Source organism: Falco biarmicus, chromosome 18 (genome assembly GCF_023638135.1).
Source record: "Falco biarmicus isolate bFalBia1 chromosome 18, bFalBia1.pri, whole genome shotgun sequence".
NCBI classification, from domain to species: Eukaryota; Metazoa; Chordata; class Aves; order Falconiformes; family Falconidae; genus Falco; species Falco biarmicus.
Genome location: NC_079305.1, coordinates 5,700,462 through 5,714,279, shown reverse-complemented (window position 1 = coordinate 5,714,279; position 13,818 = coordinate 5,700,462). Strand labels below are relative to the sequence as shown.

Below are 13,818 nucleotides of genomic sequence, written 5' to 3'. Positions count from 1 at the left end.
CTGATGAGCCTGCTCTGTCACTGATGGTTCCATATTTGTTGCTGCTGGTTTCCTTGCACAGAATATCTTCTTCTCACAGGTGACTGAAGATAACTTTAGCCTGAATGGGACAGAATTACAGCTTCCACCATCCGAGGTGGCAAGAGGAAAACTGTTTGAGTGATCCTGAGTGGGCATAAAGCCTCACTCCAGCCCCCTCCCCAGGGCGATGGGACTGGCTGAATTTTTGTCCCCGAGAACACGGCTTAATGCATCCAGGACACCTCTCAGTTGCACGCTGAGCGGCCAGCCCCTGGAGTCACAGCTTCTGTCATACAAATTTCCTAACCCTGTTTACTCCCAAGTAAGGGCGAGACTGCAGCTATAAAACAGATGTGTGCTTGTTCCTCCCGGTTGCTCTGAGCCCGGGAGATGCTGTGCCTGCCCACAGGTCAGGGCTCCTGCAGCTGCCCCGCTGTGCTGCCCCAGCTGCACGTAAGCACTGGCAGCAGCGATTCCCCAAGGACTGCAGGGCAGCAGCTCCCACCTTAGGCGACAGCTCGGCTGTCTCAGTGCTGACAAGCAGCCATTACACTGGATCGCCTCCGATCACAGCGTTTGTTACCGCTGCAGCTTCCGAGCCGCAGCCAGACAAAAGGGCACATGCTGCTGCAGAACAGCGTTGCAAAGATGAGGCCTTAACACAGTGATTACCTAAGGTACAGTGATTTCACATGCCAGCACACAGCAGACTCACAGCTGCACCCGGGTAATCCCTTCCCTCCACCATTTCAGAGGTGCTGAAGAGATGCAGCCGGAGCCCCGGGCAGGGATGGCATGAAGCTGGGCACAGTGGCACTGTGGGTTTGGCTCTGCTGTCTCCAACATCCCGCTCTCCACCAGCCAGCATGGAAAAAACAGCTTTTGCCAGAGATCATCCCCTCGGCCCCACAACACTGCGACCTTTGTGTGCCGGGAGCAGCCGGCTCCCTCGCTGCTGTGTCAGGCTGGCCTCGAGGAACTGCTCGACCCAGGATGCAGGGGCACAGGCACGCTTCGGGGATGGTGACACCCTGATGTCTGAGGCAACATGCTCTCCTGAGCAGGAGCTTTGGCAGAAAGGAGCCTCATACCTACTAGGAAATCCTTTATCTCCCCTCTCCCCAGGCATTATCTGCCAAAGTAATGTCTCTATCATCCCTTCTTAAAAGGAAGGATTACTCCAAGAGCTGGGAATGTCAGAAGTGTGAATCGAGTGCTCTCTCGATTAAGGCAAACAAACCTGTGTCTTCCACAGGGATGGATGGTCGGGCACCCAGAGCTATCTCAACAGGGAAACAACACTGCAGATGGGGAGCCACAGCACCTCGATAGTACCAAGGTCAGGCAGTGCTTGGGCTCCTGCATGGGGAGGCCCCAGGCTCTGGTTCAAGCTAGCACCTGAAACCAGCTAAGCAGTAAGCTACCAGCCTGCTGCTGTGGGCATTCAAGAAAAGCCCAATATTGCAAATCGTGTACCAGGGGCCCTGCAGCAGCGGGAGGCAGTCAGGCAAGAGAGGGCAGAAGATGCTCAGGATGGCGCAGCTGGGACCTCCCGGCCCCCCACGTGCTGCCCCATGCCCTGATGCCCTCCTGCAGACACCCCGAGGGTTCACAGATGTCCTGACATTGCACAGCCACCCTGCTCTGCTGAGAGAGCAGAGGAAAGCGGAGCTGTCCCCCCTGCGCTGCCCTGATAACCTCCAGCACTTAATGCAGAGGTGCCAGAGCTTCAAAGCCGCCTCCCAGCAGCATGAAAACAGACATAAACACCAAGACACAGACCACAACCCCAATTCCCCCTGGAGAGAAGGGTACAACAACGGCAGGAGCTGCTCCCCAAAAGGCCAAGGGTTAATGGGGAGCCGCGTTCAGGGAAGCAGCAGCTGGCGAGAAACACAAGGACAAACCAGCAACAGCACGGGACCTGCCAGCCAAGGAAACTCCCTGAGTTTTCAGCAGGTCCCTCGCAGTTTCTCAAGAAACGGGGTTTAGCAGCATCAAGCTTTTGCGTCTTTAACAGCAGCTACATAGCAAAGACACCTGGCCACTAACGCCAGGGAAAAGAGACACGCAACGAAACCTCCACCACCGACCTGCCCGGGGGGAGGACAAACCCTGCACCGCGTCAGCTCCTGCGCAAGAGCCAAGGGCGAGTGGCATGCAAGGCACGAGTGGGGCAGTGCCCACCAGCCAGCAGCCCACTCCCCGCAGCTGGGGAAGTGGCAGAGGGCAATTTAACTGACAAAAATGATTTGACAACATCCCTGGTTCCTCTCAATCAATCCATCGCAGCGGTCCCGGCTCCAGTCTCTGCATCCCTGGACACAGCCTCAGCCCTGCTCGGCAGCTCACAGAGCCTGATGTGCAGAGCTCTGCCTCCTGCAGTCCTTTGCTTTCCTGGCTCGAGCGCAGCAGGAGGGTGCAACTGGTGGTGCAGGAGAGCACAATGATAATTTTGCACTGCACAGGCATGAGCCAAGGGGGGCAAACTGACTTTTCTGAGCCTGCAGTGCAGTCCCCTCCCTCCAAAGTGATTCAATAAAATCAACGTTTCACGCAAGTGAGAGAATAGCCCTTCACAGAGCACACAGCCCGGAGTACTGGCATTTGAACTATCCAGGCCTTTAACCACAAAAAATGTGGCAGGCATTATTCAAAACAAGCGACTTCTCCTCCTTGACCCCACCCTGCCTTTCCGCATCCGGAGCGGAGTGCCGAAGAGCAGAAGGTGCACGCTGGCTCTTTACCTTGGGTCCTGGCCTCGGGCTCCGGCAATCCGGGCAGTGGCTCGCAGAACTCCTTTAGTGACGAGCGGGTCGGTGTTTCTGCTTCAGGGGTCTCAAAATTACCTTTGGAGTCCGAGCTGCCGAAGGGGGGGAAAAGAGTGAGGAATTACCACTTTCAAGGCTAGCTCTGACATCCTCCACACTGCCTACATATTCAGCCAGGCCGGCTCCCAGGCCGGCTGGCCGCAGGCATCCTGCAGCAGCCGCTCTCCTGTCCAGCGGCACACGCTAGCAAACGGAAAAGGGAGAGCAGGTGAAACAACATCATGAGCATCCCCCCGCACGCCCCCAACCCTCCTCTCGGCCCAGCCACCGGGCTTGCTTCTGCCAGGTCCTTCCCGAGCTGAGCATCCACCACGGACCGCTGAGGGCACGGCAGCCCTGCCGGCATCTTCCCAAAGGGGAGGCTTCGGGGGGCGCTGCCGCCCTGTGCCCGCCAGCACCTCCCCGGGCGAGCAGCGCCCAGTTCCAGCCAGCCCCCCCCCGTGCCCCGCACCCGCGGCGCAGGCGGCGGCCCCCCTGGGCAGCCAGGCGGGTGGCAGAGACCCCCCGGGCAGCCAAGCGGGTTGCAGGGCCCCCCCCCCCCCGAGCAGCCAGGCGGGTGGCAGGCAGCGAGCAGGCAGCACGAGGGCCGGGGGGGGGGGGGGCGGGGAGCACACAGGGGCGCAGCCCCACACGCCGCGCGTGTCCGTCCCCGTCCGTGGGAGCCGGGCAGGGAGCGCGGGTCACTTGCCTGAAGCCGGGGGCCGTGCCCTCCGCCGGCGCGTCCTCCGCCGCACCGCCGTCCTCCCCCTCGGGGCCGCCCCCTCCCCGCACCGCCGACCAGGTCCAGCGCGCCCACTGCACCGGCGAGAGCAGCTGCCAGGCGCTGAACGCCATCGGCCCGCTCCGCTCCCGCCGCTCCCGCCGGGCTCACTGCGGCCGCGCCGCCCCCGCCGCCGCCAAGGGCCTCCCCCGGACCGTACTACTCGCCGGCAGGGAGAGCGCCCGCCCCCGCCGCCCCCCGGCACCGCCCGGCCGGGAGGGACCGGCCCGCGGGACGCCCCTGGCCCCGCCGCCGCCCGCCCGCTGGCGCAGGGGGTGCGGGCAGGGATGCGGGGGGCGCCCCCGAGCCCCCCCCCGGGCGATGCTGCCGGGCCGCTGCGCCGCCCCCCCCGTTCCCCTCCCTTCCCAGCAAACTCCCAAATCCACCGATTTCTGCTCAAACGCGGGGCTCAGGCGCATCGCCCCCAGTGCCCCGCCCGGCGCCAGCCCCCAGCCCCTCCCGGGGTGCTGCGATCTGCCCTGCCCCCTCCCCCCCGCGCCAGGGAAGCCCCAACGCGAGAGGGCGGTGGGCTGCAACACCAGTAACACCCCCCGCGACACCAGCAGCACCCCCGCCCCGGTCTGTCCCACGCTCGTTCCTCGGGGCTGCACCTGTGCTGTAACGCAGCCGGTGGGACCGCGGGGTCCTTCCACTCGGGACGTGCCAGCAAACGCCCCGTGCTGGCCGGGGAATGCCCACCCGGGCGAGGGGCCCCCCAGGGCAGCCCCCCCGCCCAGAACCAGGCAGAGCGGATCGCTCCCGAGGGGTTGGCAGCGACGGGAGAGGGGCAGAGGGCAGGGAAACACCTGCCCCTTCCATTTTCCAAGGAAATACCGACTTCAACAGCCCCGGCTGATGCTATATCCTTCCGTGGCAGCAAGTTTATTTATTTATTAAACTATTGTTATTTAAAAATAACAGCCAGCAGTCCCTGCAGAAATAAACACTGCCATGCTGGCCTCTCTCAGGAATCTTCCCCTTGATGAAGGCTCCCACTCCCAAATCCATTACCTCCCACACGCTTGCTGGAGAGAGGAGCATAACGTTACTGATGCTGCACAGCATCCGAAGCGCTGCAAGGAGTGGCCGGGGCTTTGGCAGCAGTGGCATTACCGGCTCCGGACAGTTGCTGCCGCAGAGCTGGCGGCTCCCCGAGCCCCAGGCTGGCTCACCCCACTGCCAGCGGCACATCCCAGGGATGACCTGGGAAAGGGCAGACAACTGTCCTGCTGCAAAACCAGGCCGGCCCATTGCAAAGAAGAGCTATTGGCCCTCAATAACCACGCAAAGTGCTTACGTGGCAGGCTGAGACCACAGCCCGATGCTTTCCTGTGAATCATCAGCCAGCTCGAGCACAAGGAATGCCTTCTCATGGGCAGAGAGGCCTCTGGGTCAGACCAGACCCGTCCATCTGGTCTGGCTGCCTCCAACACCGGCCTCTGTCAGAGGCTTCAAAGGGCTCATTCCTCACTGCGGAGCATCTCAAATAACCTCCCTGCAGGGATCCTTTCTTCCAAGCCTCCATCTGTTGATGTCCTTATTAAATATATGTGTCATTGCTGCGTGCTTTTACCGTCCGGCCTCTGTCAAAGACAACCTCTTACCCCCTTACACAATGCTTCCAAATGTCCCCAGAGATACCTCTGATTCAGCTAAAGCAAAGGTGCTGCCGCCAGTTCCCACTGCAAGTCAGTGGCAGAAGCAGCTCACATGTCCTGACCCCAGGGAACGCCTTGGCCGCAGCACAGCGCTGCCCTCCACATGCCCAGGGTCCAGGGGACAAGGAGCCCTGCAAACCTCCATGCTGCTGCATGGAGGACACTGAGCAAGTGGGGACTAAGTGACGCTTATCAAAGCTGAGCCAAAAAACCAACAGCAAAAGCAGAAACTCAGCATCCTGTTGCCTATGTCTGCTGTGAACGGAAACGAGCAGCCTACCTCCCACCATCTGAAGTGGCAGAGCTGATTTCTGCAGATGAATTTTATATAAGGAAAGCTCCAGCGTGAGCTGCTCTGCAGCACCGCTCGCTGCAGCCTGAATGCCTCCTGCCTCTCCTGCTTCCCACCCGCTGCTGCTCAGATCCCCGCTGACCCAGAAGCCAGGGTGATGGCATCACCACGTTTCAGAATGGCTGGTGGCTGCCAGGGACCACACAGGGAAAGCAGAAAGGTGAACGATGTGGGAGCAGCAGCTGGCGTGAGTGCCAGTGGCAGGAGCAAGCTGCCGCTGCTGCTGAGGGGAAGGAGCTGCACTGGATGAAAGACAACGCACGGGCTGACTTCTGTAGCCCCCCCCCCCCCCTTGTTGGACAAGGGGAACTGGGGCATGTGAGCAGAGGAAATCAGCATCTTTCCATTGTGAAGGCTGCACACACACAAAGTGCGCACAGCAAGGACCCCCCTGCTCTCACCCACCGCCCAGGGGAAGGAGACCGGCAGGCAGGAACAGCATCAACAGAACTGAACCACATCAGCACCAGCACCAGCTGCAACGCTCCTGACCTGCAGGGCCCTGGGGTAGGAAGATACCAGAGCAGTACAAGAGCAGAGCCTGCTTCCATTTGCTGTTTACGATGAGCAATTAAGAAAATGCCTCGAGTGGCACTTTCCAGCTTGGCACCCAACCCGGCCTGGCAACAACACTGGCTGCAAATCAAACACTGAGGAGATAACCTGACTTTGTCAGTCACACCGGTGCCTCTGGCTGCCAAGTGCTGCTTGGCATAGTCAGCAGACACATTTTCTGCAGAGAAGAGAGGACGCTGACCTGGTCAAAAAAAGACCTGCCAGCAGTTTGCATCCGCATGGTGGGCTGCAGCCTGCACACGCAGCAGCTGGGTGAGCTGTCCTTTGCACTGCACTCACCTCCCACCCTGGCCCAGGACTTCACTGTGCTAAGCACCACACAAACACAGTGGCTCAGGGCTAGACAGCAATGTACAGCCTACCGAGGTACAGCCAATGTACCCATGTACCACCTGTGTACCAATGTACAGCTGATGTGCTGACGTACAGCCTACGTACCGATCAATGTACAGCCACCCTGCCCAGGCACCCAGCCTCTCCCAGTTAGGGTCCATAAAAGGGCTGACCTGTGGGTGAAGGAGGAGGGGTTGATGTGGCAGCACAGTGGTCCCCAGCCCCAGGAGGCTCTAAACATGGGCACTTGACCTTGCATAGGAACTATTTTTCCTGGCTTTGCCTCTTTTTTAAACAAAGACTGTGGGTTGCATAAGTTACCCTCCACCTGCTCTGCAAGCACACGAGCAGCAGATACCACGAGAAGGGATTGTTTGGCTCCTGCAGCCCTTTCCCTGCAGATCACCAGTCTGGGTGGCCAAGGGCTGTCCTAGTTGCTCCAGGAAGGAGAGCTGGGAGCAAGGCAGCACAGCACAGCGCCTCTGGCAGTGGCAGCACTGAATGACCTAGAAACCACCCACAGCTCACAGCCTGATTTGGCTTTCCAGGGAACAGGGGAGCAGCAGCACTCCGCTGCAGAGCAAACAGGTGGAGCCCCAAGGATTTTGGAGCTAGAAGAGCCCTGGCGTCACAGGGGCTGCAAAAAGATGTAAACCCTTGCTCACACTTCTTATGCTGACCCTTGCAGGAAGCCAGCTGCATGCAGGGATAACAGCTCTGCATCCAGATGCACCTCCTCCTGGCTGGCTGGCAGTGCCTCTGCCCGGCCTCATGTCCCAAAACACACCATGACCCCATTCTTCTCGCAGTTACCACACCTCAGGCCCCGGGAAGGGTGAGGGAAATACACTGTATTTCGGTATCACACAGCCACCCGTGCCGTGTTCGAAGCTGCAGCGCTCCAGCTCAGAGGAAGACACGCACCTGGAGTTTCCATTCTTGGCCCTTTCGTTAGTCAGGAGAACATCTATTTCTGGCTGTGGAGCTTTTCTGGGCATGGCGCAGCAAGCCAGCACTTCCATTTCTAGCTCAGAAACAGATCTTTTGTGGGTTTTCATTTTTCTTCTCGATTCCTGCCACTTTGCTCCTCCACGGCGGGGCCTTTCACTCCCCCCACGGGGACAAGCGTCCCCGCAGCCAGCCCTGGGATGGGGCACGAGGATGGCACCAGCTGTGCCCCGGTGAGAGGAGCCTCTCAGCAGGGGATCATGGAGACAGCCTGGAGATCAGCCCATGGGTAAAACATGAATACATATTTCACTGCTATATAAGTCTCCTTAAGAGCTTGTAATAAGCACTTTATCCACAGATCATTTACCTCCTCCAGAAAAGAAGGTGCAAGGTGTTCCATGAGAATATTTTTCTCTTGTTGTCTTTTACACCACCCTATTATATTTATCATGTTTTCCTTAGTTTAAAACAGGCCTATGCATCAGTAAAAAGGTAAATTGCTCTGTCATTGCATTGTGAAAAATGCAAACTTTGGGAGTTAAGGGAACTATTCACACCACAGCTTATGTGCACCAGTGACGATGTGCAGTGAATGCTGGGGAGAGAGATGACTTCATAATGTTTCCTGACCTTTGCAGTGACACTGAAAAGATTAATGCTGGTGACTCCAGTCTGCGACTCACCTGCTCAGGCCACAGACCACATCTGAGGAGAGGCTTAACCTCTTTCCCAGCAGCCCAGGTTGGAAAGGGAACCGGGCCCTAGGAAAGGGCAAGCAGAAAACCAAGGCCACGGAAGGAGTGGCAGCACCCGACGAGGGCCTTGGGGTCCGACCCTGTCATGGGCAGCAGCAGCAGCAAACCCCGGGCACGGCAGCATCCTGGAGCACCCCCCGGGTGTGGCAGTATCCCAGAGCAACCCCCGGGCATGGGAGCATCCCAGAGCATGCCCCAGTTGTGGCAGCATCCAGGAGCAACCTCCGGGCACAGCAGCATCCCGGAGTATCCCCCGGGCACGACAGCATCCCAGAGTATCCCCCGGGCACGGCAGCATCCCAGAGCATCCCCCGGGCACGGCAGCAACCCGGAGCATACCCCGGGTGTGGCAGCATCCCAGAGCAACTCCCGAGCACGGCAGCATCCCAGAGCATCCCCAGAGCATCCCCCGAGCACGGCAGCATCCCAGAGCGCCTCCCGGCAGCTCGGCGGGGCCGGGCGGGCGCTGCTCGCGCTAGAGGGCACTCCAGGATGGGATTTGCAAGGGCTGCGGAGCCTCTCCGGCCCCTCGGCAGGCGGAGGGTCAGGGCCCCGCGGCTTCCCCGGGCCCGCCGCGCCCCTCGGCCCGCCTTGCGCCCCGTCCCCGGCCGTGGATGCGGGAGCCGGGTGGGCGACCTGCGGGAGCGACCCCCGTGGATGCAGCGCGGGACGCTGCCGGGCAGAGCCCGAGCCCCTGCCCGTGCTGTGCTGCCCTGCAGCTCCCCAGCCCAAACCTCCTCCGCAGCATCCCGCAGCATCCCTGCGTGCCAGCGGGCCCAGCGCAGCCTCATACACGGAGTTTTGCAGCTGCCACAGCCACCTAACGCTTTGCAGTTGCTGCAGCTGTGTGGTGGAAAGCAGCAGCTGGCCAGACCCAACCCTGCTGGCATTTTGGGGCATGTCCCCACCATGGCGAGAAGACTCCTGCCAAGCGACAAGACAGGGTGGCAGGAGAGCAAATCCACAACAGCAAAGTCCCCGCATTGCTTTTGCTTCTCCTGACCTTGGCGGAGCCGCAGCCTCCGTACAGGTCACACGACTGAGCAGCACAATACTGAATGCTCTGGAATTCAAGACAGACAAAATGTGATTTCCTCCCACCTCGGGCTCTGCCACTGCCATCTGCTTGCCAGGGCACAGCGGGAACCTGGGCATCACAGGCTGCAGTAGCACCTGGGGGCAGCAGAGCAATGCCCAGCATGGGACAGTGCTGCTGAGCAGCTCAGCTCCCCCAGGACCCTTCACAGCCCTTCGATGTGACAGTTCCCATCGCTATACATTCCATCAAAATAGCTGTACAAAAATAGAACACAACTGTCACACATGAGCCCAGAGACCACCAACCAGCCCCTGGGCTCCAGCTGTCTTTTCCCTACTATACTGCCATGAAATTAATAAATACAAATATTTGCGGCTGCATGAAAAAGGACTGATGCAAAAATGAATGCCCTGCTATTCCTGCATTTTAACAATGACAACCACAGCTTAATCTCACTGACGCTACCCATGTGAATGCGAGCTTGTGCAAAGCAATTCAATAGAAACAGGCTCAAGATACACAAGTTCTAGCCTGATTTTCACACTGATGCTTTATGAACACAAGCATCTGCTTTCATCTTGCTGCTTCTTTACTCCCCTATCAACTCCTTTGTTCTGTTTGCTAAAAATATCAGTGCTGCATGGCGGGAATGTTCTTATCAGGTGTTTGCCAGGCCTTGGCTCCCTGATTTTAGTCGGGACTCAGTGATATTGGGAAATGCAGGAAGCATCGCAGCCACATAACGTGGGGTGCTGGCAGGGACGGTGGACGGGCAGTGGGGAGCGAGGAAGGTAGCTGGTGCTTGGAGCAGCGCCAGGGAAATTATATAGGGTTGGAGGGGAACAAAACAAAATTTGCTGAAGGTGATGCAAACAGGTGGGAAGGAGAAGCAGCCAAGTCCAATGGGGCAGAAAGGAGTGGCTCCAATCCACACAGTAAACAATAGAATGTTTTTTCTGCCTGGGAACACCTCTAATTTGTATTTAGGAGACCTTTGCAGGGAAATAAAGGCAGGACTCAGCAGTTACAAGGGGGATAATGCAGTTGTTTCCCTTGTTTGAACCCAGCATTTGCCAACAGAGGGATGTTTATGAGCATTTAGAAAAGCAGCAGCCTGGCTGCAGGTCACCCACCCGGTAAAGCCTGGCAAAGACTCCAGGACAAACGCAGCACCCAGTCGGGCACCAGGTCCCAACGCAGGGCCGGTGTCCCTGCAGCACGGCACAGCGTTGGTTAGAAAAAGCAGCAGCAAAGCTCCCGAGTACGGCTATCTCTGCATCACAAGGTGGCTCACTTGAAATATTTCTACGTTCCAGAAAGTGTTTTGGTTGATTTACAGATAAGATGCCTCCAGTTTCCCCTTTGATCACAGCTAGCATGCTTTCCCTTTTGTTTATGGTGTCCAAGCCGGCCTGGGAGCAGCAGCTCCCCCAGCCCCAACTCTGGCTTTCACCAGCCACGAAACCTCAGCCAGCTCCCACCTCAGCACCTGGTTTTCTAACGGCACCGCAGAGAATCACACTGCTGGGTCCCCGCTTCTTGCACCCGGGTTTATGCTGTCAAACGAAGGGGTGCCTGCGCTGCCCCGACTTCCCACCACAGCCGGGTGTGAGCTGCAGCCTGGGAAATCCCATCTGCTGGGAACGGGGATGGTGTGCTTGGCTGTAAAGCTGAGTGTGGCTGAAGGAGGAGAGGGGAGGGAGAGGGGTAGGAGGAGAGGAGAGGTGGAGAAGCAGAGAGGAGGAGAGGGAGAGGAGAAGAGGAGAGGAGAACAAGAGGAGCAGTGGGAGAAGAGGGGGAGAGAAGAACAAGAGGAGAGGGAGAGGAGAAGAAGGGGGGAGAGAAGGAGAGGGAGAGGAGCAGAGGAGAGGAAAGGGAGAAGAGAGGGAGAGGAGGGGAGGGAGAGGAGCAGAGGAGGAGAGGAGAGGGAGAAGAAGGAGAAGAGGGGAAGAAGAAAAGGAGAGGCAAGGGAGAGGAGAAGGAGACGGAGAGGGAGAAAGAGAGGAAAGAAACTTTTCCCCCCAGTTTAACCAGTTAAGGCTCCGTTTTTCTCCTCCACCACCGCGGCGAGCCCCGGGCCAGCCCCGCGCGCCGCGACCCCCGCCCGCACTCACCGGCGCTGCGGGGCCGGGCCCCCCCGCGGCTCCGAGCCCCCCCGCGGCTCCCGGCTCCGGGCCGCCCCCATGGCCGGGCCGCGCTGCCGCCGCCGCCGCCGCCGCCCCGGCCGCGTCCCCGCCTCTGCAGGAGGGCGGGGGGCCCCGGACAGCGGCTCCCCCCGCCCCGCGCCCACGCACCGCCCCGCGGGACGCCGGCCGCACGGCGGGGACCCCCCGGGCAGGGCGCAGGCAGCTGCCTGCCGGGCAGCTCGGCAATGCCACCGGGGAACCGACGGGCATCCCCCCGGTTCGGCCGCGGCAGCGCCCCGTTAGAGCCGCCGCCGAGCCGCGGCAGAGCCGCGTTAGAGCCGCCGCCGAGCCCCGTTAGAGCCGCCGCCGAGCCGCGGCAGAGCCCCGTTGCAGCCGTCGCGCCACCCCGCAGCCCGGCTCTGCGTTTCGGCCCGACGCCTGTCCTGGCTGCAGCCGCTCGCTGCCTTCATCAGCTGCCCCCGGCTCTCAGCGGCTTCTCCCACACTGGGCCCGGCTCCAGCTGGGCACAAATCAGTGTGACCCCCGGGCTGAAATCTCCAGCTCTCAGCAGGGCTCCCCTGGGCTGCTCCAGGTGCCCATCACCGAGGCATCTGACCACCTATTCACCAGGACTCCCAGTCACGCTCCCCACTCCGGAGTGCAATGCCAAGGCTGTGGTTTCAGCAGCAAGGACGCCAGAGCCCTGTCCCACCACAGCGACGGAGCTGCCGGGATGTAGCTCTGCTGCCAGGTTATTTAATAACAGGTCAGCGCATGGCCTGGTGTCACGGCACCAGCACCCCACACATGTTCACATCAGCTCTGTTGGACTTTGTCTCCTTCCCTCCCTTCGTTCACCCAGTGATTTTGAGACTGCACAGATTTTAATGATGCAAATTCGCTCTAGTCCTGAGACCAGAGTGCTTCATGCTGCACCCCAAAACTGCTTGCAGGGGCTGAATTTCCTCACCTCACGGGGGTCTCACCAGACCCCAGCCACCAACACAGCCTCTCATGCTGCACATTCAATGAGAGAATGGGGTCCGAGCCCTTTATCTGGGGCACTCAACCTCGGTCAAGCAGCCCTGATAAAGCACCGATGATGCTGTCTCTCCCCTTAAAACAGCCTCTCCCCAAATCATCCCTTGAAGGGGAAGCCAGACAAACAGCGAGCCCCGATGTCAGGCAGCAGCCAGACCCCTTAAGGAAAAGATTTAACACAGCATTTTGGAAGCACAGAGGTGACCCTGCTAAGGAAACGTCCTTGTTGGATTTATTTTAATTAAAGTGCCTGAGAGAACATAGCCATTTCTGACACCATTTGAGCTTTTTACTTCTGAGAAACTGAAAACTCAAGTATTAATCTTTTCTTTGTCGGTCAGGCTGTTCTGGCTTGGGTTGCATTATTTTTTGGCAAGAAAAGTGTTGACACCCTTGAAAGCTTTCACCTTCCTGAAAAAAACCACCACACATGCACAAAAACCAACCCAAACCAACCAAACCTTCCTTGGATGAAAACATATCCTGACAGGCTCAACTGCCCCCTTGCCTGTGCAAGTGCTCAGTGTGCCCGCAGCCACGCACACCGACGCGGGCCCCGGAGGGGACCCCCCTGCTTGCATGGGGGGTCCCCCAATGGCCACAGTCATCTGATGGTCCCCACTGCCCCGAGCTACCCAGAGCCCACCAGATGCATCTGATAGAAGGGAGCATTACCTCTGCTGCCGGTGTGCCGGGACAGGAGCTGGAGGCTGCGGTCGGTCACCCTGTCCGAGTCAGGTGACAACCGTGTGGGACATGGCGTGGGGCCCTGCCTGCTGCGTGTGGCTGCATAATCCCTGGCAGCGGTGCAGGCAGCACTCCTGAGCCCTCTGGGAGGTGCTGGCAGCTGCCAGATACCTCCCCTGGCGTGTCTGCAGCCTGCCAGCACCGCACCACGGCCCCACGGGCGAAGGAAAACCCAGCCCAGCCGCAAATGGCTCTGGGCATGGCCCCGGAGGAGGTCAGCTCCAAATCCTTCCCTCACAGCCTGGCAGCCCGCTCCAGCCCCTCTGCTTTCCCCTGCCAACTGCTGCAGGGGGAACCTGGCCATGCCGGGAGCGCATGGGGGCTCTCAGTCTGGAGCACAGAAGCCCAGAGCTTGTGGCAGGTAGGTGAGGGAGGTGATGAGATGATCTTTTGCATTCCCAGGCTCAAGATGCAGAATTCAGAGGGGCCTTTTGGCTGTTCTGATGTTCTGCAAGTGTTTGAAAGACCAAACGCCACAGATGTGATGTTCTGTGTCTTGTGTCGCTGCCCATCTTCCCCCCCCTCACAGCAGAGGGCAAGCCCTGCCTCTGCCAGCCCTGGCATCAGCAGTGACCTCCGTGCAAGGCTGTGCGGTCCCGAGAGCTGCAGTCCCCTGCGCAGCATCCAT

General features: G+C 59.5%; 1 protein-coding gene across 5 annotated transcripts in view; it reads right to left on the bottom strand.

Moving 5' to 3' along the window:
* Positions 1–13,509, bottom strand: part of TACC1 (transforming acidic coiled-coil containing protein 1) — a 35,896-nt gene extending 22,387 nt beyond the window's left edge. For 2 of the 5 annotated variants that reach the window (XM_056362891.1, XM_056362892.1), the window contains exon 1: positions 13,119–13,509. In XM_056362891.1, the coding sequence (XP_056218866.1) occupies positions 13,119–13,494 (376 nt within the window). In that variant the 5' untranslated portion in view covers positions 13,495–13,509. Of the gene's footprint in view, positions 1–2,768; positions 2,885–3,540; positions 3,755–13,118 lie in introns of those variants that run through there. The other 3 variants (XM_056362893.1, XM_056362895.1, XM_056362894.1) reach the window with 3 other exon arrangements.
* Positions 13,510–13,818: the final 309 nt, after the last annotated feature.